This window comes from Carcharodon carcharias, chromosome 4 (assembly GCF_017639515.1).
Source record: "Carcharodon carcharias isolate sCarCar2 chromosome 4, sCarCar2.pri, whole genome shotgun sequence".
NCBI lineage: Eukaryota > Metazoa > Chordata > Chondrichthyes > Lamniformes > Lamnidae > Carcharodon > Carcharodon carcharias.
Genome location: NC_054470.1, coordinates 100,122,401 through 100,148,004, shown reverse-complemented (window position 1 = coordinate 100,148,004; position 25,604 = coordinate 100,122,401). Strand labels below are relative to the sequence as shown.

The 25,604-nt window shown below is 42.3% G+C and overlaps 1 protein-coding gene across 1 annotated transcript in view; it reads right to left on the bottom strand.

Moving 5' to 3' along the window:
- The window catches only part of dnah6 (dynein, axonemal, heavy chain 6), a 425,407-nt gene extending 405,221 nt beyond the window's left edge, over positions 1 to 20,186 (bottom strand). Inside the window, exons 1-5 of the mRNA XM_041185312.1 lie at positions 20,181 to 20,186; positions 17,077 to 17,325; positions 12,913 to 13,104; positions 11,229 to 11,488; positions 4,877 to 5,144 (exon numbers count right to left, since the gene is read on the bottom strand). Of these exons, the coding sequence (XP_041041246.1) occupies positions 4,877 to 5,144; positions 11,229 to 11,488; positions 12,913 to 13,104; positions 17,077 to 17,325; positions 20,181 to 20,186 (975 nt within the window). The remainder of the gene's footprint in view (positions 1 to 4,876; positions 5,145 to 11,228; positions 11,489 to 12,912; positions 13,105 to 17,076; positions 17,326 to 20,180) is intronic.
- Positions 20,187 to 25,604: the final 5,418 nt, after the last annotated feature.

Here is a 25,604-nt window from a genome sequence, read left to right as displayed (position 1 = left end):
TTCTTTGGATTAAATTGTCCCGGGTGTACCTGCCTCCTTGGTGTAATTGCGGGTCATCGTTCTGCCCCTGTGCTTCCTCATCCTCTGAAACACTGCTGGATTCATCATATGCAGCCTTATCTGGGGCATCAGGTCTTCATCGTCAACTGCATCCCCACTTTCCAGTGCAAGATTGTGCAGGGCGCAGCAGACTACCACTATCACAAAGACACAATCTGGGGGGTACTGGAGTGCGCCCCCTGAGTGGTCCACGCAACGGAAATGCATCTTGAGAAGACCGATGGTTCTCTCCACCACAGCCCTTGTGGTGCCCTGGCTCCTATTGTACCGCTGCTCAGCTTCTGTTCTTGGATGGCGGAGAGGCATCATGAGCCACCTTCTGAGGGGATAGCCCTTGTCACCCACCAGCCAACCATCCAGCCGAGCCAGAGCACTGAAGAGCCCCAGCACCTGGGAGTGCCTGAGGATGTAGGCGTCATGGGAGCTGCCTGGGTACCTTGCACAGACTTGTAAAATCTGCATCCTGTGATCACACACTATCTACACGTTCATGGAGTGGAAGCCCTTCCTGTTGATGAAGGCACCGGGCTCACCTGCTGGCGCCTTGATGGCCACATGTGTACAGTCTATTGCACCCTGGACCCAAGGGAAGCCAGCAATGGCCGCGAAGCCTCTGGCTCGCTGTGCCTGACGTGCCTGGTCGCAGCAGAAGTGGATGAAGGTGGATACCTGTCTGAACAGAGCATTGGTAACCTGCTTGACACAAGAGTGGACAGCTGATTGGGAAACACCGCAAAGATCATCCACCGAGCCCTGGAAGGAGCCAGAGGCATAGAATTGGAGGGTAACTGTGAGCTTCAGAGCCACTGGCATGGGGTGTCCACCGACACAGTTAGGGGAGATCTCAGGGCCAATCATCTGACAGATATAGTTGACTGTCTCCATTGAGAGTTGGTGTCTCCTTCGGCACTGCACCTCAGTCATACTGAGGTAGCTGCTTCGTCGCCTGTATACATTGGCAGCAGGATAGTGGCGACTTCTGTGGCCCCTTGCACCTTGGACAACGTCTTGGCACTGCGCCCCTTGTGCCTGCGCCTGACCTTCCAAAGGTGGCTCCCCTGGAGGCTGATTGTCCAGTCCTGGCCTCCTCCTTATTCTATTCCTTCCTTCCTCCTCAGGGGAGCTGCCTCCGGTGGAGGGGTCAGAACCCATACCCCCAGGCTAAATGGAGGCCCCTGGAAAGCTGCAGGCCCGATAAAGATTACTGTCTGCAGACTGGTTTCAAAGTACACAAGGAAATCTTGGAAATCGATTAGAACTGCTGACAATCACACAAGCAAGTTTTATACATTTTCAGCAATTAAAATTTTGTATAAAACATGAACAACCCCTCTGAGTCCACATATCCCGACATTGCATGAGTTTTCTTAAAAAATCTCCGACCCGCCTGCCCATGGGGCCTGTGCTCCGACCCGAAGTTCGCACGGGCCCCTCAAAATCCAGGACAATTGGCAAGTTAAGGGCCTTAATGAGGCCTTCAATTAATGGCAGGTGAACGCCATGCTACTGAGCACACCCACTGACCAAAATATCATGATGTCTCGTGCTGACGTCGGCACGCTCACGTGACATTTTAAGCCACTCGCACATCAGCCGGAAAATTCTGGCCATATAAATGACTTGGATGAGGGAACCAAATGCAATATTTTCAAGTTTGCTGATGACACAAAACTGGGCAGGGTTGTGAGTTGTGAGAAAGATGCCAGGAGGCTTCAGGGCAATTTGGACAAGTTGTGTGCGTGGGCAAATAAACACATGGCAGACGCAGTACAACGTGGATAAATATGAAGTTATATGCTTCGCTATGAAGAACAGAAAGGCAGTGTATTAGTTAAATGGTGAGATATTGGGAAATATGGATGTACAAATGGATCTGGGTGTCCATGTGCACCAGTCAATGCAAGTAAATAGGCAGGTGCAACAAGCAATTAGGAAGACAAATGGCATGTTGGCCTTCATTGCAAGAGGATTTGAGTTCAGAAGTAGGGATGTCTTACTGCAGTTCTCCAGGGCCTTGGGTGAGACCACACCTGGAGTATTGCATGCAGTTTTGGTCTCCTTACCTAAGAAAGGATATACTTGCCATAGAGGGAGTGCAGCGAAGGTTCACTAGACTGATACCGGGGATGGCAGAACTATTGTATGAGGAGAGAATGGTTTGACAGTGCCTGTTTTCACTAGAGTTTAGAAGAATAAGAGGGGATCTGACTGAAACGTATAAAATTCTAACAGGGCTAGCTAGACAGACTGAATGCAGGGAGGATGTTTCCCTTGGCTGGGGAGTCTAGAACCAGAGGCCACAGTCTTAGGATGCAGGGCAGGCCATTTTGGACTGAAATCCTCACTCAGAGGGTGGTCAACCTGTGGAATTCTCTACCACAGAAGGCTGTGGAGGCTGGGTCACTGAGTATATTCAAGAAAGAAATTGATAATTTTTTAGAAATTAGGGGCATTAAGAGTATGGAGAGAAAGTGGGAATATGGCATTGGGATGGAGGATCAGCCATGGTCGTTTGAATGGCAGTGCAGGCTCGAAGGGCTTAATGGCCTACTCATGCTCCTAGTTTCTGTGATTGAATTTTATCATCATTTTAAGGGGGAAATGAGTGTGTCCAAAACTAGTATTTTAATCTTAAATAAGGGCAATTATGAGGGCATGAAAGCAGAGCTAGCTAAAGTGAACAGCAAATTAGGTTAAGGGATAGGTCAATAGAGGTTCAGTGGCAGACATTTAAAGGGGTATTTCAGAATACATAGAATATATACATTCCAATGAGAAAGAAAAATTCCAAGGGGCGGGCCCACCATTCGTGGTTAACTAAAAATGTTAAAGACAGTATCAAACTTAATGAAAAGGCATATAATTACGCAAAGACGGGTGGCAGATCAGAAGATTGGAAAGAATATAAAGAGCAGCAAAGAATGACAAAAAGATTAATAAGGAAGGAAAATTAGAGTACGAGAGAAAGCTAGCTAGTAATATAAAGATGGATAAGAGTTTCTATATTTAAATAAGAAAAGAATTAACAAAGTGAGCATTGATCCTATAGAAGGTGCGTCTGGGGAATTGATAACGGAAAGTAGGGAGATGGCAGATGAACTAAACATGTATTTTACTATAGTCTTCACTATAGAGGACACAAGTAACATCCTGGAAATAGCTGTAAATCAGGAAATGGAAGGGAGGGAGGGACTCAGGAAAATTACAATCATCTGGGAAGTAAGTGATATTGAACAAATTCCTGGAGCTTCAGGTTAACAAATCCCCATGTCCAGATGGACTTCACCCTAAGATCTTGAAAGAAGTGGTCAGTGAGATACTTGATGCCTTGATTTTAATTTTCCAAAATTCCTTAGATTTGGGGAAGGCTCCATTAAATTGGAAAATAACAAATATAACTCCTTTATTCAAAAAGGGATTCAGAAAGCAGAGTCAACATGGTTTTGTAAAAGGGAAATCATGTTTAACCAATTTATTGGAATTCTTTGAAGGAGTTGTTTGGATAAAGGGGAATGGATGGATGTACTGTACTTAGATTTCCAGAGGTATTTGATAAAGTGCCACATCAAAGGTTACTGTGGAAAACAAAAGCTCGTGGTAAAGGGGGTAACATTTGGCATGGATAGAAGATATGCTAGCTAACAGGAAGCAGAGAGTTGGCGTAAATGGGTCTTTTTCTGGTTGGCAGGATGTGATGAGTGGTGTGCCATAAGAATCAGTGCTGGGGCCTCAACTTTTTACAATTTATATAAATGACTTGGATGAAGGGACCGAAGGAATGGTTGCTAAATTTGCTGATGACACAAAGATAGGTAGGAAAGTAAATTGTGAAGAGGACATAAGGAGGCTACAAAGTAACATAGGTAGGCTAAGTGAGTAGGCAAAGATCTGGCAAATGGAGTTTAATGTGGGCAAATGGGAATTGTTCATTTTGGAAGGAACAATAAAAAGAAGCTTATTATCTAAAGGGTGAGAGATTGCAGAGCTCTGAGATGCAGAGGGATCTGGGTGTCTTCTTTGGTTTTTTTACGAATCACCTTGAATCAGTCCTCTGCTTCTTGATGCTTCTTTCACGGGAACAGTTTCTCACCATCTAATCTCTCCAGGCTTCTTATGATTTTGAATACCTCTATCAAATGTCATCTCAACCTTTTCTTCTTTATGTAGAACAGACCCAGGTTCTCCAATCGATCCACATAACTCAAGTCCCTCATCCCTGGAACTATTCTCATAAATCTTTTCTGCACCCTCTCTAATGCCTTCACATTCTTATGAAAGTGTGGTGCCCAGAATTAGGCACGACACTTCATTTGAGGTTCATCATAATGTTTTATACATTAGGGAATGGAGAGGATGTCTCCACTTATGAAGCTGTCAAAAACTAGGAGCCATAAATACAAAATGAATATAATGAGGAATTAAGCAGAAACCTCTGTACTCAGTTAGTGACCAAAATGTAGCTCTCACTACCACATGGAGTGGTTCAGGCAAATTGCATAAATGCATTTAAGGGAAAGTTGGAGAAGTGCATGAGGGAGAAAGGAGAATGAGGATATGTTGATCGGCTGAAATGAACTGAGTGGGCAAGAGCATAAACACTGGCATAGGGCCACTGGTTTGAATAACCTGTTTTTATTATTCTATGTAATTCAATGTAACGACAATGGCCAATATTAATATGAACACTGCAATACTCAACATTAATGTGAAATATGGCACATCTCAACATACGCTGGGCATATCTAGACTACAAATGTTTAGAAAAGCAAATGAATTCGGTAATGACACTGTTTGAAAAGCTTGATTTGATACTCACTGAGTTCACTATGAACAGGTTGTCCTGCAACGCTCTGCGACAGCTGTTGATCTTCTTGGAACGTACGTTTTTTCGCCAGACCTTAAAAGCCTTCCATTTGCGAAAAAGGGCAAACACTGGAATCTTAATAAGTTGCTTATGATACAAATATTCTTGTTCCCAGCGGTCCAGTTCTATAAAATCAATGTCTTGATTATTCATGTGTAGAACTCCATCCTGGCTGATAGTATAATAGTCATTCCGGTTGATATCCTCATAGGCAACAACACTAAAAAATATACATTAGGTTCAGCATAATATTAGCAATTGATTCTTTGGTTTATATTTCAGATCTCTATCATTATTATTTGCATTAGTCAGAATAAAAATAAAAATCATGAAATCTGGAGACTAAATACAAATCTGCAAGTGCACAGTGGTTCCATCAGCATTAAAGAAGGATGGGTTAAATTTTCAGAAGGAACCCTGAACAAGGACTCCAAAACATTAATCTATTCTTCACTTTCAGATGGTGATCAACTGGCTGTGCACCTACAGGACGTTTAGCCTTTTTTTGACATTCTGTTCAAAACTATGCTCCTGTTTTTACAGATTTATATTTCTGCTCTTAAATTGCCATTCTGACATAAGCATCTCTTGGGCCTCTAACAATACTGCTATACAACTGGTTCTCAGGAGATATGGGAAAGTCCATTGACAGATTCTCTTTTCAATGGAAAACCCTATGGAAAGACACTTCACCTAACGTTCCAGACAGTATAGCTACAGCATATGGACAGTATTAATTCTCACTTTTTCAAGCTTCTTTCGCTGTTATGATGAGATTTTAGAATAAGTTAGTAAACATAATGAAATTCAGTCAAATCACTAGAGAAACAGTGATTCACTAAAACTTTAGTTATGACAGTGTTGTAAAAACCTAATGCAACTTACAATTGCCCATTTTGTCCCTGTAAAACAGGCATTAGATTTCTGAATTTTGCATTGTGATCTGGACCAGAAGTGTGTTGATGACCTATACTGTCTTGGGCCATGTCTGAAAAAGGCATTAAGCTCCTCAAATATATAGGTCAAGATTCTACACCAGTTGCAGCACCCCAAATGCAAAATCCAGGTGAAATGAGTGAAGCTTGTGTTACACGTACTCAGCCTAGTTGTATCAGTTCCTGAGTGACCTACCTAACAGTCTATAAGGGAGTAAAGGAGGCTGCTCAAAAACAAGACACCAAGAAATTTTCAGTACTTAGTGAACCTAGGAGAAAGCTGGAGTGCTCCTCCTGGACACTTAAAAATCTCCAGTCCGCTGCCCAGGGATCATCACTGGTGCCTCGGGAATTTCCCTACGATCTGGGTCTTTGTGATCCCTGAATTTCCCACCCTCCCTGACCGAAGAGCTGCACTGGGGCAATCTGGCACCTGCAACTCACTAGTGGCATTTCACTGACCTGAAGCCAAATTTGGGTGGGGCTTCAGAGTGGCATGAAGAGGGTTGCTCTCTGAATTTGCACCTGTTTCAGATACAAGTCAAATTTCTCCCCCTACAGTTGGGCAGTGGCATTAAATGAAACTTTAAGACAGCAGCACTTCACACTTGAACAAAAAAAGGCATGTATTGTGTCAAAACTGTAACAGAAGTAATAAAACCCATGAGATGATCAAAGAATCAGAGATTACGAGTGGAGACCAAAAGTTGAGACAAAAAAAGGTCTTAAATGCAGTCTTTATGGAAGATCAAAGAAAGAGAGAGAGGTACAGGAGCTATGGTTCTAGGGAAAAAATTCCATGACTGCCAATGGTGGGGTGAAGTGTGGGAAAATGCACAGATCAAATTTAGAGGAACGGAGAATTTACAAGGAGTAAGCTGCTGGGCTGGGGGTGGCTATGGTGGTATGGGTGGGGGTGACAATGCTAGGGAGGGAATTCATGATGAGGACAAAAATTTAAATCTGAAACATTAGGAGACTGTGAAGCACTGCAAGTGAACAAGGGCAAGCACATTGTGTAAGCAGAGCTTTCTGCAGCATAGGACATGAACAGGAAAGCTTAAACCAGCCAGAGTTTACAGGGGCAGCAGATGGGAGACTGACATGGACAGCAATGAAATAATCAAGTCTAAGAGTTACAACGGCATGGAAGAGGTTTTGTACAGTGGATGGGCTGCTATAGGGTCAGAGACAGGCAATATTATTGAGTTAGAAGTGGGTGGACCATGTGATGAAAAGTATATGGAGGCAGAAGCTCAGCTTGTGGTTGAACATAATGCCAAGGTTGTAAACAGTCTGGTACAGATAATGGCCATAGAAGATAATATTTCAGTAACTTGGGAGCAAAGTTTGTGAAGAAATTGGTTTTAGTCTTCCAATATTTATCTGAAGGAGTTCATGTCTCATCCAAGACTGGATAAGAGGCAAGCAGTCTGATACCATAAAGGTAGTGGAGGGATCAAAAGAAGTACTAGAGATATAGAGCTGGATATCATTGGTGTACATCTGGAAGGTGGCCTCATCCCTGTGAACAATGGATCTTTTGGGGACTCGAAGTGTGAAAATAAATTGTTGCTAGATGTAGATGTTGCTAGATGCCTTCAGTTGGATATCTAGTCATATAAGGACAGCTTGGGCAACTACGTTGAAAGCTGCAGAGAGGTTGAGAAGCACAATGTAAGATTAATGTATAACACCATAATCTCAAATAATGTATTTTGTGACTTTAGTTAGGGCTATTGGGTAGGATTCAAATGGGGAGTTGTGGGGGAAATAGGCATGGATTTTGGTATCAACAAGGACCTTGGAAAGGAAGGGAGGTGCAACAGTAGTTATTGAGGAAAGAAGGTCCAAGATAGGGCTTTTGAAAATAAATATCAGAAGTGGGAAAAAGAATAATGTTCCACAGTAGAAACATAGAAAATAGGAGCAGGAGTAGGTAATTCAGCCCTTCAAGCCTACTCCACCATTCAATATTATCATGGCTGATCCTCTATCTCAATGACATACTCCCACACTCTCTCCCATACCCCTTGATGTCTTTAGAATCCAGAAATCTATCTATTTCCTTCTTAAATAAATTCACTGACATAGCCTCCACAGCCTTTTGGGGTAGAGAATTCCATAGGTTCACACTCTGAGTGAAGAGTGGTCCTAAATGGCCTATCCCATATCCTGAGACTGTGACCCCTTGTTCTAGACCACCAGCTAGAGGAAACATCATCCCTGCATCCAGTCTGTCCATCCCTGTCAGAATTTTATGTTTCAATGAGATCTCCTCTCTTTCTAGTCGGCCCAATCTCTCCTCATACAACAATCCTGCCATCCCAGAAATCAATCTGGTGAACCTTCGCTGCACCCTTCTATAGCAAGTTTCTTAAGTAATGAGACCAAAACTGTACGCAATACTCCAGGTGCAGTCTCACCAAGGCCCTGTACAGTTGCAGTAAAACATCCTTGCTCCTGTACTCAAGTCCCCTCGCAATGAAGGCCAACATATAATTTGCCTTGTTAACTGCTTGCTGCACCTGCATGCTTGCTTTCAGTGACTGGTGCACAAGGACACCCAGGTCCCTTTATACATCAACATTTCCCAATCTATCACCATTTAAATAACACTCTGCCATTGTTTTTCATACTGAAATAGATAGATTCACACGTATCCATGGTATACTGCCATCTGCCATTTTTTTGCCCACTCACTCAACCTTTCTAAATCACCTTGAAACCTCTTAACACCCTCCTCATCGCTCACATTCCCACCAAGTTTTATTTTGTCAGCAAACTTGGAAATATTTAGTTCCCCATCCAAATCATTGGTATATATTGTGAATAGCAGTAAATAGTAAAATCAAGTACTCAAAGCAATTTCTGCAAATTAAGGGGTGACTTTGATGTGTTGTGACATGCAATTGAGTAATTTGGAAATATGATGAAATCCACAGTATGATGAGGTTTTATGTTAAACAGACATTGAAACTTGCAGAATTAATTACATATTTAATGTTAAAAGCACACTAACTGACACATTGTGACACCAAGTTAGAATGTTTGTTTATTGGAAGCTCACTTGTTGATCTCACATTCATATTTACTCTATTACTAGCAGATTTTTCATGACGTTGCTCACCGCATTAGCTGAGACTGTGAAACAATAGGGAAGTTGTGCCATGTAACATTAAATGGATTATCAGGGATACTTGGATGCCCCCATGCCAAAGCAACTAAAATGTTTATGGATTTCTGCTGGCCTAGAGGAGGTGCAGGATGCCCTCACCCTCAGAAGAGAGCAAGGTTGCCTATAGGAACTTCCCATCCCAGGTTAAAAAGAAAATTCTGTCCCTCGTATTCAGGGGTACATGGTGATTCCCAATCATAGTTCAGTTACTAATATGGTCTGGTGAAGTAATGGGACAGGGCCTTCCCAACACCAAAATCAGAAAGATCTATATCTTGACTCTCAAGAAGTACTTGATTAGGATCACTGCAGAGGTACCTGGTTTTATTCTTTGTTATCGTCATGTGCTTACCAGGGGTTAATTAGTAGGCTAATATTTTTTAAACTCACATTGCTCCTGTGAACCAATCACTTAAAAACAAATGGCGCTTGTTCAGACTCATCCGAAGCCTCAGTATTTTGACAGATTATAACCTGATTTTTCTCTCTAAATTCAGCCTGCCTAGAGTATTGAACCACTTGATCAAGTGTTAGGTCACCTTTTGTCTGTAAAACATCTGACAGCTTTTTGTCGCAGACTCTGATGACAATGCAGTAGCGAATAAGTTAATCTTTCAATGTCCCATACCCACAACAACTGCTTAGTCTGTAAGAAACAATTTGATGTAATCCCTTCACCTCTGGGATCTCTGATCGAATCACGCTCGCTTGATTACAAAATTCCACTTTGGGCTGAAATATGCATTGAATGCTTTTAGGATGGCTTCGACATCTGCAGAGGTCTTTTCTAACCCCTGTCTCAGGAGGACATAATCAGCAACAAGCCCCACCACATAGAGGAATGAGCTAAGCTGGTGCTTCTGCTATTTGGCATGCAAACCCAATGCTGCTCAATAACTCTTTTTTCTACAACTCCCAACACTGGTCTCTCTGAGGACCTTTGAGGTATTCGAATGGCCGTGGAAGGGGCAATGAATGTTCGACTGGCGCTGATGTTGCTACCGATTTTCAATGTGTCCCTGTAAGTCTCCTGATTTTTCCTTTGAAGTCCTTTTCCAATATCTCCCTATGGAAGTTCTGTCGATGGCACCAAATCGTTTTTAGATTTGTGTCACTACCACTGCTACCATGTTTTGTGGTTCTCTTTGGGGAACTCGTGGCCTAATCAGTTTTAGGAAGGTTTCTCTCTATTCATGAGTGAGAGAAGTCTGACTCAGGTAGGTAACTTTGAAACTATTTTGTTTACACTATACACATGATAAGCTTCTAGGTAAGTACATTTCTCTTGTGTGCAGACTACTCCATCTTCTCTACCAAATATCTAGCATATGACTGCTGATGTCACTGTTACATCATGATACACACCACTATCTCATTACCATAACTATTAACCCATTATGCTATACTGCCCTGACCTTGCTGGCTTTTATTTGTTCCTGCCCAGTGCCCTGTCACTCAAACAAGAAACAATCAGATTGGCATGTAATCAACTGCTAGAATGTGATACAAACAGAATTGTCATGGGATTACCATGGAAAGAAAGAAGAGATACATGCTTCCTTGTCAAATCCCTCAGAAATGTCTAAAGGCATTTTAAACACTGTGTTCAAGACCCATTCCAGGGCTTGGGCACATAACCTAGGCTGACATTTGAGTACAACACTGATAGAGTGCTAGATTAGCACAAATGCTATTTTTCAAATAAGAAAATGAAACTGAAGTCCAGTTGCCTGTTTAGGTGGATGTTAAAGATCCCATCGCACCATCTGAAGAACAGAAGGCAGTTCATTTAGTACACTGGTCAATATTCCTTCCATCAACCAACGCACCAAAAAACAGATATACTGGTCATTCATCACAGTACTCTTGGTGGGACCTCAAGTGCAGGAGATGGTTGCCTCCACCCTAATGTCTTATCCAAAAAAAAAACAGAACCTCATCAATACAGCATTAGTTTAACTTTGCATTAAAGCATCAGTATGGTTTATGCATCCCATTCTTATCCTTTCTGATTCAAAAGATGACAATGCTATGAAGTGAAGATACTGGATAATCAGTTTGTTAAAATTGGAAAGATCATGAAAACAGCATCCACCACTTTTTTTTATATATGTAGTTACAGGAATATATGGATAGATTTAGTTACTAAAATATAAATACAGAACCAACAATGTTAAAAATTAAAGTGTACCTCAAGTTATAAAAATCATATTTAATGGAATACTTGGGAGCACTATAGTTCAGGTACAAAAATCCCAGATGTTTGTTCTTCCGAATTATTGAAATAATTTTCAAGGGATCTTGTATGTTTTCACGGATGACATCTTCTGCTGAACTATACGTCAGCTCTGGAGGTAAAATCATTCTCATGCATGAACTTGTCCGACACAGAGCAATACTGGGTTGTTTTATTTGTGGTGGAGATGGCACCACACATGTGTCCAAGTCAATCTGTGTAAAATAAATAATGTGGTTAAAATTAAAATAATTACATACAATAGCAAACTGAATATAAATACATTGATTTCATTCTGTATATCCTTAGGCCATCCTCTAAATGATATGGTTAACAAAGGAGAAAATCACTCCTAACTTGGAAGTTTGTGTGATTGTGCAACTTTGCAACTCTTTCCCTCAGGAGGTGGAAGCATGATTATTGAATATTTTTAAGAAGGAGGTAGATAGATTCTTGTTAGGCAAGGGAATGAAAGGTTATCAAGAGTAGATGGGAATGTGGAATTCAAAACACAAACAGATCAGCCATGATCTTAATGAATGACAGAGCATGTTCGAGGGGTCAAATGGCTTATTTCAGCTCCTGTTTCATATGTTCATATACATATGTTCATATTTGACTTTATTTTTCATTGAAGCTACGATCAATAAAGCAATCAAATCTTTAGATACATCTTGTGGGCACCTCACTACAAGTTGAAATTATTTATTCTCGTACATATTACTGACTAGGTCGTATTTTGAGCAGTTCTGCGTACCCCACCTTCCAAAGAAACTGATTTATTGGAGAAGGTTCAAAGGACTGCAACAAGATCAACTCTGATGCTTAGGACTCAATGTTATCAAGAAGTTTTGCTTTTACTACAGAAAAGCTATAGTAGAAGGAAATGTGATCAAGGTCTTTAATTGCTGGGAAGCACAGAAAATGTAGATGTAAACAGGCTATTTAATTGCATAATGAGCATTTACCACTATCCGAAATCAAAATAGAATTAAATGGATAAACATTCTGGTTCTAGATGAATGTCTTTGCAGCTTAGATGTGGACTTAGGGTGCACTGAAGTTTACAATAAAATACATTATACTTAGACTGTGGACAGAGTAGGTTCCACATGGAAAATGAATTTTCTAATTCCATAATTCATGAAGTTATTACTTATTTTTATTTTCTTCTTCAAAGAAACGTCTTGTCAGCTGTTTTAACCTGTACTTTGTGTCACATTTCCATTTTACAGATTGCATGACTTGCCAGAGATTAATGTTCCCATATCATTTATAATGCATAACTAGAAATTTCTATTTGTTCTGCTTGGAGAGCTCCCAGTTCCTTCTTTTTTTACATCACATTTTGCTTGTTCCATGCTCCAGTGCTAAAACACTGACCAAGGTAAATGGGAAAACACCAAATGAAGATTTTAGTGTTTTCCCAAAAGAGGACCAAAAGATTGGTGGGGAAGTAATACATGTACAGTCCTTAGCATCTATTGGCAAACCATGTAGGTGCATTTCAGGAATATAAGAACAAGACAACTGCTCTTCTCACAGCAGGAATATTGAGGCCAGGTACTTCAAAAGGAGTGTAATTTATGAGAAGAAAAAATAGAATAAAAAGTACATATTTGTACAATTTTGTTCAAACCTGTTTCTTTGATAAATCAGTTGAGAGTTTTGGTAGTCGTTGGAAAGGCTGACCGGTTAAATCTGAAGAAGCAGGTCGTAAGCGCTTTGTTGGTACACCAGGTGGCTGCCATCCTATTTTTATCAGTCGCTCTCTATTCTTTGCATAGATGTATTCTGGTTGTTTTTGATCTTGGTACTTCTTGAGTATAGGCTGTAGTTACATAACAATTGCATTTAGGGAATTTTTGCTAGTGTGATAAGAAATGCATTAACAGAATTAGTATCAAAGCAGCTATAATATATGAATAAGTATATTGTATGGAATCTTATTGAGGTTTATGCTATAAAAGTATAATAAGCCTGATAGATTAGAAATAACTTGATAGAATTTGCATTTTTGTATCACCTTTCACATTCTCGGTGCATTGCAAAGCACTTCACAGCTAATTAATCATTTTTGGTGTGTATTCACTTTTATTTTATAGACAAACGGAGTGAACAATTTCTACTGAGCTCAGTCCCATGTATCACAGCGAGATCTCTACCTTCTAACAATATTGCCTTGGGACCTTTTATGTCTACCTGAATAGGTAGGTGAGGCCTCAGTTTGTTGTCTCAATTGAAAAATAGCACTTCCAAAACTGCAAAGTTACCTCACCAGATTTTGCAGTCAATACCCAGAAAGCAGGACTTAATACAAAGTTCAGAAATGTAAGTAATTAATTAAAACCAAGCCCAAATTAAGTTATCAAATATTTTCTGTTAATCAATTACCAGAACATTTGATCATACTCCAATGTGTTTAACTGTTTAAAATTTACATGCTACCATGTACTTTTAACCCTGGATTCTTAGCATCTTTATTATCCGTTTTCACTCCAGTCTGCCATACCTGTAGCATAATAGTAAAAGCTAAATATTCTTAGGTTAAGCTATTCATTAAAGACAAGAGTTTCCACTTTGGGCATAATCAGCAATTAATAGTTCATCAATGTTACTGTATTAACTTAGTCACTACCTTCCCTTTTCTTTTACTGAAGGGTCAATTTGACAGATGCACATGACCAGCGAGGAACATCTCCTGCTGGCCACAAGTCTTCAGAAGTCACAGATATGTTGGATGGCCATAATTTCTTGATATGTGCAACTGACAGGTAAGTCTCCCTGCTGGCAATTTGCATATAATAAATGGGTCATTTAGTGTCCATTGATGAACAACATACGATTAATATAATTACTTGCAATCCTGACTTAAACCAATTTTTGACAATGTTCTCATACGTGGACATATAAGTGGATAGCTTGCTTCTGGAGGTGCTCACCCTGCAGCTAAGGGTGTGCAGGTAGAGAGGGAATATGGCAGCCAGACAATCAAGGAGGAACCAACAAATAAGTGCATGTGTCCTCTAAGAGCATCTTGCTCTTCAACCAGTATTCCGTTCTGAATACTGGTGAGAGTGATGGTTCCTCTGAGGAGTGCAGCCAGAGCCAAGTACATAGCTCAGCAGGTAGCTCAGCTGTGCAGGGATGGGGGCGGGGGGAGCACAGAGAAGGAAGTTTGGGAAAACCACAGAGATAGGGAGTTCTATAGTTAGGGGAACAGACAGGTGATTCTGCAGGGATCCAAGATGTTATGTTGCCTAGCTGGTGCCAGAGTCCAAGCTATCACTGAGCAGCTGCAGAACCTTCTGAGGGGAAAGGGTGAACAGCCAGAGGCCATAACCCATACCAACATAGGTAGAAAGAAGCATGAGGTCCTGCAGGCAGATTTAAAGGAGCTAGTAAAGAGACTAAGCAGCATTACCTCAAAGATAGCAATCTATGGAGGACTCCGGTGCCACACATTCGTCGGTATAGAAATAGAAGGATAGAGCAGATGAATGTGTGGCTGCAGAGATAGTGCAGGAAGCAAGGTTTTAGATTTCTGGTTAATTAGGACGTGTTCTGAGGAGGTAGTAGAGATGATGGATGAGCTAAAAATGGATAAAAAAAGGAGGTAATTAAAAATGCTGGCTGTACTTAAAATTGATAAGTCACCAGGACTTCAAGGTCCTGCATCATTCAACATGCATTCAAGGGTGCTGAGGGAAATAAGGGTGTAAATTACATAAGCATTGGCCATAATTCTCCAATCCTCCTTAGATACAGGGGTGGTGTTAGAGGACTGGAGAACTGCAAATGCTAAACCCTTGTTCATAAAAGGGTGCTAGAATAAACCCAGCAAATACAGAATAATCAGTTTAACTTCGGTAGTGGGAAAGCTTTTAGAAACGATAGTGCAGGACAAAATTAACAGCCACTTGGACAAGTGTTGAGAAATTAAGGAAAGCCAGATTGGATTTGATTAAATAATATGCTGGAGTTTTTGATGAGGCAACAAGAGAGGGTTGATGAGGGTAATGCAGTGGATGTAGAGTACATGGGATTCTAAAAGTGCCCCATAATAGGCCGACGAGTAAAGTTAAAGCCCTTGGAACCAAAGGGCCACTGACAGCATGAATTCAAAGTTGACTGAGTGACAGAAAACAGAGAGTAGGGTTAATGTTTATTTTTCAGACTGGAACAAGGTACACAAGTGGGTTTCCCCAGGAGTCAGTACTCAGCCCGCTGCTTTTCCTGACATACATTAATAGGCTAGACTTGGGTGTACAGGGCACAATGTCAAAATTTGCATAAGTATTGTGAACAGTGAGGAGGATAGTGATAGGCTGAAAGAACATAGACAGGGTGGTAGAATGGGAGGATATGTGGCAGGTGAAATGTAATGCAGAGAAGCATGAAGTGATACATTTGGCAGGAAGAATGAGAGGCAATATAAAATAAAGGATGCAACTCTAAAGGGGGTGCAGAAACAGGGACACCTGGAGGTATATGTGCACAAATCATTGAGGGTGGTTAAAAAAGCATAAAGAATCTTGGGCTTTATAGAGGCATGGAGTACAAAAGCAAGGAAGTAGTGATGAATCTTTATAAAACACTGGCTCAGCCTCAAATGGAGTAGTGCCCAATTCTGGGCACCACACATTAGGAAGAATATGAAGGATTTGGAGATGGTGCAGAAAAGATGTAAGAGAATGGTTCCAGGGATGAAGGACTTCAGCTATATGGAGAGATTGGAAAAGCTGTGTTATTGTCTTTAGAGAAATGAAGGCTGAGAGGAGATTTGATGGAGATTGGAGTGAGACTAATTAAATTGCTCTTGCAGAGAGCCAGCATGACTCAATGGACTGAATAGCCTCCTTTTGTGCTGTAACTATTCTATGTTTCGACGATTTTACAGGCGGAATCTTCCATTGGTGGTGAGGATCTCACCTGCCGGCTAGGGGGCCGACAAGAGACCTGCGCTGTCTTTGTTTGGAAGGCCTGCCAGATCTTATGTCAATCAGGCAGGTTCGGGGATATCATTGGGCCTTCCTCCAGAATCAATTCCCCAGAGACGTTAGTCCCGCCCATCCACAGTTGCCGGCAATCAGAGGTCAGCAGCTCCTGTGATCAACAGCACCATGGAGGCAAAACAGCACCCTCAGCGTCTCAGGAACCAGGAGAAGGGTAAGTGATGTGGGGGTAAGGGTTTCTCAGATTGGGAGTCAAGGGGAGAGGGTAGTTAAACAGATTTTTAATCAATAAGGGAGTCAAGGGTAATGGGGAAAAGGCAGGAAAGTGGAGTTGAGGATTATCAGATCAGCCATAATCTCATTGAATGGTGAAGCAGACTTGATGAGCCACATGGCTTACCTCTGCTCCTACGTCTTGTAGTCTTTATGGTGGCGGGGGTGGGGGGGTCGGCTGTGTCGGAACCCATTGCCCATGTGCTCGATCAGGATCTGAGAGCCTTTGATCAAGGTGCCCTCAACTCTTTCACCAGTCATGCACGTGTCAGCAGGTCCACCTGGAGACAGGTTAATCCCAGCAGCAGCGGCAATAAGCCCTTAAATGGTCATTAATTGACAAGAAGGAGTGAGAAGGTTGACCCAAGGGCCTTCCTGCCAGAACACCGCTATGTATTCTTTTCTGTCTCTGTTCATTCTGCACTATCTTTAATTTAGACAGCTGCCTATAGGGAGATTACTGCCAATGTCGTTACAGGCACTGACATTAATGTACAGGGAGGGTGCCAGTTGCACCATCAGTAAACACAGACCTTTGCCCTTACGTTAAGGACATTTAATGCATTAGCACCTACCAATGGTTGCAGTTTGATGGGCTGCTCCCTTACAATTCTTTTTTCCCGTGCCCTTGTGTTCTGGCTAAACTTCAAAGCAAGAGGATTTGGACTGATCTGCTTCGGTGCTGTGGAGATTAGTCTAGCTTGCAGCTCTGAAGGATCGATGTCTATATTTGGAGGGTTAAGGCTGTCCTCAATTTTCCTTCTTTTCCTTTTAACATGTGGTGGCAGACATGCTGATGTGTCAGGAATTTCAAACATTTTGGGCTGGAAAAGTAAATTTGAGAAGATTGTAAAACAAATCCAACTGCAAGCAATATCATAAAATGTAAAGATTTCTTATGCCTTCTTTTTTTTTCCTTAAGTGAAAATAAAAACGTCTTCAGGGAAATGTTTTAAATGTACACTTATTTTGTTCTCAGAACAATTAGGGGTTTGATTTTCACTGTGGACAGTCCTTTCCCCTAATAACAGAAACAGAGATGAAAAGCAATAAAAAGTCTATTGTGTTTGTTATAAGTACACATTGCATTGAATCCGCACTGCAAAAGGTTTAAAAAATCCAGCTACAGTCTACTCAATTTAAAACTATGGCAAGAGTATTGAAGCAGTAGCACTTCTCTACATATAAACCACAAGTAAAACTGTTACAACCACCCATTCAACACTTCAAGGAAATTATTGGCCTGTAACCTCCAAGCTCCAGGGCAGTGTAGCGGAGGGGTACCTCAAAGATGTGCTGGGGAATCCCTGCCCCCGGAAGTCCCCACGTAAGGATTGCCTGCGAAGTTCAAACTTCCTTTGGGTAATTGCCCTGCACTGGGGACCATCCGATAATGAGATCTAAATCACAAACTTTGGAAGGTTCCAACTGTCTTACAGCAATTGGTGCCCAGGAAAAGTTAGAAGAATTAAAACCACATCTAACTTCTGACTAAGTATTGTACTGACCTCCCCCGACTCCCAACTCCCCCAGCCAATGGGAACCGATGCCCCATGGGAATCCCACCACTCTGACCTCTCATGTAACTCCCTCCTCCACCTCGACCCCCAAAGGATTCCCTCCCCAATTATTCCCTCGATTACCCCCACCCCGATCCCCCATGGGTCACCCCCAAATCTTCCAACCTCCATCAGACTGCCCCACTACCCAACACCCCCACAGGATACCCTGACTGCCCTCCATGCCCCCGACCGCCTGGCCTGACCCTGCCTCCCCCAAACCAGCCCAGCCTGACCCGACCCACTCCCCGAGCCCGAACCCCCACCGAACCACACAACTGCCCCAGCCACCTACCCTCCCCAAAATCCTACCCAGTCCACTCCCCAAAATGCTACCCACTTATCTTAAGCACTTACCTTCTCCCTGGCTTCTCAAAGTGGTTGGACCTTTAAACTTACCTGCTTTATGGCAGTTAGTGCTGCAACAAAGTGGGTATGGCTTACTTTCCTTCAACTGTTGGCCATAGGAGCACACTGCACTGGACTGATCTTGCAAGGCCAGAGTCGGAATGTTGGACAAGATAGGAGCGGCTGGATTTCAAGTTAAGTAATTACGAGCAGAGTGGCAACTCCACCGGAAGTTACTGCCTTGGAATAACTCCCACCAATGTTTATTTTTAGTGAGAGTCTACTAACAGAGGCTTTCTTTCGTTGTCCTATCTGAAGAGCAGTGCTTCCAGATGCTCAGGTTGATATGGCAGGTGGTTGAAAATATCAGCAGACTCTTTCAAGGAGAGCTCCTACCTACTGGAACTTGTGACCATGCACTGCTTGTTGCATCAAAGTCACCACAATTCTCAATTTCTTTTGCCTCTGGCTCCTACCAGGGTACCACTGGAGACATCTCAAGGGTTTCTCAGTTGGCTGCCCGTAAATGTATAAGGCAAGTCATGGATACGTTGTTTGCCAGGTTGTCAACTCAGGTCAACAATTGCAGTAACAATAGACAGAACGAGCGAGCCCTTATATTTGCTTCTTTGGCTCACATTCCACAGATACAGAAAGCCGGAGACTACATACATATGGCAATCTAAGGATCACCACATCAACAACAATGGATTTTATTCTGTTAACATATAGTTGATATGTTCATACAGTTGGGGGCCAGTTTCCTTGGCAGCTGCCATGATGCTTTCACACTGCAGCAGTCCACCATTCAAGAACTTATTAGTCCAGGATCTAGACTTAATGGTTGGCTCATTGGGGACAAGATATACCCCCTTCAAACTTGGCTCATGACACCTGTGAAATACCCCACAAGTGAGCTACATGACCACCATGTATCATTGAGTAAGCCATCAGCATGTTGAAAATGCATTCGCATGGTAAGATAGGTCTAGAGGCACCCTTCAGTACACACAGCTAAGGGTATCCAGAATTGTATGTGCTGTGTCCTACACAACATTGTAGAGCAAAGAGCAGTCCAGGTGGCGAATGATTAAAGTGCTCATCAGGAATCATCTGATGAGGAATACATTGAAGAATGAGGAGGAATATGAAGCTGTAGCACTTAAAACCTGACTAGTGGCACACACTGCTGCCCAGGGTGCCCCCATAACTTGACGGATCAATTCTGATTGGAACAAAGGACAAATGAATGCCACCTTCAAGACCAAGCCTCACCATGCCTCCCTCCCTTTGCAAAAACAGCTTATCCATCCAATGTATTGACTTTCATCATGAAACAATGATGAGTTGGCAAGTTAGTACTCAGGACACAACATTGGGCAAGATATAGAAGTAGTACTAATAATTTATTATATGGTGTTATAAAAGATATAAATGTAAATGTAACATTTTATCAAATAGCCATAAGCAAACCCTTAATGAATTTTAATGTTCTAACTTACAATCCTTATCGCTTCTATGGAGTGCATCCCATATAATTTCAACAGATGTAGACGCATACTGCTCAGACACTTTAGCCTAGAACCTCTGGATTTCAAAGTACAAGACCCCATCAGTGACAGCTCCACTTGCACCTGTGCAGGGGAAGACTCAGCCATTGAGAGATGAGAGGCATATGTCAGGTACAGAATGGGGGGTGATGGGGCGGGAGGCAACAGATGAGAAGTAGAACTGTCTTGAGTGAAGTTTACATCTCCAAGTTCCAATTTTACCGTCATCTCTTTCCTAGGCTAGCAACAAATCAATCAGATTTGCACTATGTTGCAGGCCAGCTTGGTGAAGGTTAGCGGCGTATTGTAAAACCACAATAAGTACCTGCCATCCTTTTTAAGGTGGCAGGCATATTGGTATCCAAAGTTTACACAGCCATGATCATGGACTTCATCTGCTCATTTGAGAGCCATGCCTGAACTCCATGGAGGTGGCCTTTCTCTCCACAGCAGACAGTCTCGCAAGCACCTGCACCACCAATCCAATGCTGTTCAAGTTGGACTCCTCCATTCTCTCCACTATGGCGGAATGTGTGTGGCACGTCTACAATTACCTCACAAAACAAGTGATGTACCCCTAAAATTCTGCTTTGAAACAATTACCCCCCACTGGGTTCAGCAACAGTGTCCAGCTGAGCATAGTTTGGAAAGGATTGCATCCTTATGTTACAAATCTCCACACATGTCTCTGCCACCACTGTCTGCTATATTTCACTTGTGAATTACCAACTAAAAACACAGCTAACTCTCTAACTGGACCCATAGAAGTGTGGGTTTTTGCACTGGTGCTTGGCTATAAATCATGTGGTAATGCACCCTCAAAGAATGAGGTCATCTGAGGAATCATTCTCATGCATCTTCAGCAACTCTTGCATGAAAGTCCTGGAAGACAAAAGGGTAGAATGTAAATTAATTACAGCAAATGTTAATTATATATCACTTATGTTTAAATGTATGTAACTGGTGGGCATTAACTGGGGAATCACTTGCTCCCCTACAAGCAGAGGACAAGGGTCCTCTGAACCGACTGTCTCCCCCTCTTCCACGGCTATGTTCATGGCCAGATGTCCTTGAAGAAGGAGCATTTGGTGTCCGCCAGCATGCTGGAGGCCTTCCATGACCAGTGGGCACCACGAGGGCCATAATGCATCATAAACGCCCAAAACCTCATTATAATTTGGTTTGTTAAGTTTCCTTTCAGATTGTTGCTTTTTGTTATAGTGTCTCTTTAAGAGACTGTTCCCCTAAATTGTTTAATTTGATTTTTTAATTTGTTTCCTTTTCGTTCATTAGTTACGCTCAAAAGAGTATAAACAGACTGAAACCAGTGGTTGGATTAGGAGGTAAATGCTTGTAATGTGTAATTCTGTAAACAAATGCTTATAAAAGTGTGTAAAGATTGGCTTCATTTCTAACTGTGGATGTAGCAACTATGGGATGTGCAGGAAAAACCTCTGACAAGTTTAAATATAGGTTGAATGTTCAGTAAGATGGCCAAGAAGTAAAGTCCATAGATTGGCAGAATGTGATGGAAATAATGGAAAGTAAGAAAGCACAGTATAAATACTAATAATGGGTGCAGAAGTGACTTGTGTCGGTAAATGATCACGTACATGAGAAAGACACTCCAAGACTGCAAGAAGGAGATCTCATGGCAGTAGTCCCAAGAACATAAAAGTGCATGTAGGGGGCATTGCTTGAGGAGATTAAACACTAATAAATTGGCCACAGAACAAAACTTGAAGCAAAAGTCCTCATGATTGTGAAGTTTTGGTAGCTGCCAGTAAACTTGAGAATAAACTAATAAGAGAGGTAAAAGAAAGGGAAGGTGAGGGAATGGATTGAAAGTGAAAAATTGGTGGTGCTCAATTTTAAGTAGGTGTGAAAAGTGCTGTGATGGAGTCTGCTTGGCAAGATAGAGTGAAAGGGTCCAGGCAAAGCCAGGGAATTACATGCAATATCTTCTCTTCCCACTCCCACACTTTTACTTCGAGTCTCGCAAGGGCCTATCCTTGCCACTCTCCTATTTCTTATCTGCATGTTGACCCTCAGCAATATCATCCAAAAACACATCAGATTCCACTTGTACACTGACCACAGTGAGCTCCACCTCACCACCACTTATCTTGACTCCTCTCTCCACTGCCTTTACATTGTCAGACTGCTTGTCCAACATCAAGTACTAGGTGAGCAGAAATTTCCTCTAAATATTGGGAAGGCAGAATCTATTGCCTCCAGTCCATGCCAGGAACTCCATTCCCTAGTTAACAACTCTGTCCCTGACCCTGGCAATTCTGACACTGAAGATGGTTCATAACCATGGTGTTGCATCCTACATGTAAAATGATCTTCCAATCACATACTCCTGCCATCACGAAGAAAACCTACTTCCAATTCCGTAACATTACCCAACTTCACCCCTGCCTCAGCTCATCTACTGGTCAAACCTTCATCCATCATTTTTTACATCTAGACTTGATTATTCCAACACACTGATACAAGATGATCGACCTGAAACGTTAACTTTGTTTCTTTTTCCACAGATGGTGGCAGACCTGTGGAGTATTACCAACATTTTATGTTTTTGTTCCAACACATTCCTGGCTGGCTTCCCATCTTCTAGCTTCATAAATTTAAGCTCATTCAAAAGTCTGCTGTCTGTATACCAAATCACACCCAATCCCGCTTACATCATCCCCGCGCTCACTACATCAGTTTCCGGTTTCACCAACAACTCAATTTTTAAATTCTCATCCTTGGTTTCAAATCCCTTCATAACCTCACGCCTCTCCAGTTCTTCAACTTCCTCTGGCTCTGTAACTTCTGAGATACCTGCGCTCCTCCAATTCTTACCACTCATACCTCTGTGATTTTAATTATTCAACTACCGGCCTTCAGTTATCAGCTTCCTGAGCTCTGGAATTCCCTTCCTAAACCTCCCACATTTTTACCTCTCTTTCCCCTTTTAGGATGTTCCTTAAAATCTACCTCTCTGGCAAAGCTTTAAATCACCTACTCTAACATTTCCTTATGTGGTTACGTGTCAGATTTTGTGTGATAGTCTTCCTGTGAAGCATCTTGGGAAGTTTCACTATGTTAAAAGTGTTATATAAATGCAAGCTGCTGTTGTTGAAGGACAGGGTTGTACGCCACATAATGTAAGTGAATCAGCAACTTTTGACCTGGTTAGGTGATATAACCACTTCCTACACTGCATCCAAGAACAGGGCACAATGCACCTGCTGTTCATCTCCTCAGCCACTTCTAATCATGCCTTCTTGTTGACAGCAGCAGGTTCTTCCTCCTATTGTTAGGGAAAGTTATGAACCTCCTCCTCTAGACTGGTCCCAGCAATAAGGGAAGCATAATTGAACCTGGGTGCTGCCATTGTCTGTTGAGCATGCACCTTGATCTCCCTGGCTGCTTGGAATTCCATTTTTGCACTAATGCATTTCACCTGATGCACAGCTTGAAGACCTGAAACCTGGATGGAAACTTAAACCAAAATCAGAGAATCTGAACACTACCTTTGCTTTGGATTTCACACACTCAATTGCCTCCTGCTTGGAATTCACCTTTGTCTCAATATCAATACCTATATGTAAAATCAGTGATGAAAAAACATATCTTGGCTAAATATGGCTAAATAATCTTTGCAAGTTCATGAATGATCATTTACCATCAAATGCCAATTGATATTGCTAAAATCCCACAATGTTTCTCGTGGAGTCGGAGTTCTGCAGCACGGTTTGTGATGCTGTGATAATCCTATTAAGGCCACCCTTACTCATATTCTCAACATGGGGTATAGTTCAAACAGGAAAACTTATGAGAAAACGTGGAATCTAATTGCAGTTGCTAAGGGACGTTTCTCTACCCGCTTGCAAATCTCCACCTCTCCGATTAGTGAGGCTGCGCCAACAGTGGCAGAAGTCATGAAGAAATAACTGGCTTTCTTTCTGTTTTATACCATTTTAATAATTACCATGATCTGAGTATAGCTGTTTAATGAACACAACAGTGATCCAATCAAGTACAGAAAGGAGATTAAAGATAAATCTTGAAATTGAATGATAAAATGTTCTTGGTAGAAGAATTGTGTCAGCATGCTACCAAGATGGGTGCCCTTGGGATAACTTTGGGGACCATAATTAACATCAATAACTTGGAATGTAATTTCAACTAACCTCACCCAGTGGGAAATTAGCCAGATTGATTGAAATTGTTGAAAAAGTAAAATTGGATGCAGTGTAAAATGGGCAGCTGACCCATTCCTGTCTGTTTCCCATCAGGTGTGTTAGTTTAAAATGATCCTCATGGATTCAAAAAGTCAATGCAAACTGACCAGATTTTCATTCAGTGTCACAAACTTGGAGGGGCGGGCAGTGGATGTGGAAAAGGCTGCTCTGAAATTATAGAATTAATTTGTCAAATTTGTCAGAATAAATGACATGCAATTTTATGTGGTAAAAAGTAAAGAACTGCACAAAAAACCGGCAGTACTTAGGCTGTCCCAGATTTGCACAAAGTGCAGTAGTGGGCGGGTTAAATGACATTCTACCCACCGGCCACGATGGCAGGTTTTCATGCCGTCTCGTCCCAAACCATTACTTACGCATTCCTGGGAAACACACCATTTCCATGACAGGTGGGCTCTCATTTGCCCACCACGCCACTATCTGTGGTACCTGGCACAATGAAAAGTACAGCCGTGCTCAGTGCTTCCAGCCCAGGGCTGCAGCAAAGAAGACATGGCCCTGAAAGACAAGAAGACTGCAGCCCTCAAGTGCCTTTTGGATGCCATGGAGGCCCTCTGTGATATCCTTCACCTCCGCTATTACCACTCTGGCTTGGTAGGCGATGGCAGTGGTGATCAGTGCCAATGCTGCACAGAAGAGGTTGGCCATCCAGTTCAGATAGAGGATGAATAATCTCACCTGTGCAGCCAGGGTAAGGCATCACTCTAAACTCACACATTCAAGCCCATCACACATTCACTGGCATTTCACTTACTGCCAGCTCACAGGACATCACCACCCATTCTCACACACATACCATTACATGTCCATCTGGCCTCATCTCCTCTAGAGACTGCCTCCTCAGCCCTCACCATCTTGAGGCCACTTGCACAGATCAATATATGCCCCCACACACACACTGGGATACCCTCCTTCCCCAGTGCAATTCTTGTCCTGCAGCCTCTTCCCTTTCCAGAGGCCACTTCTCCCCCTTCCCCAAGCAATACCTTGCCCTGCAGCCATTGAAAAGCCACCCACATAAGGCTGATCTGGTAGGTAGAGACCTACCTATGTGCTCCCCTAAAAGTGATGTGGTGCTGCGAAGCCAGGTGCTGATAACTGCGAGTGCTGACCGAAGCAAAGTAGGCAAACAAACGTTGAAGTCCCAAGTAAAATGCAGCTTGCCTAGTGCACTTCGCTTATTTGCTGTTGTGAACACACATTGGCCTGTTTTTCCGCTGACGTGGGCAGGCGATCCAGTGGGGGGGATGAGTCCAGCAGGCTGGCCTAATAATGAAATGGTGATGTATTACAAAGAGGTTCCCAACATTGATGGCGGGAAACGTGATCCGCCATCAGCGGGTGGAACGGACAATCTCAAACTGGTTTCACGCTGTCATGAAACTGA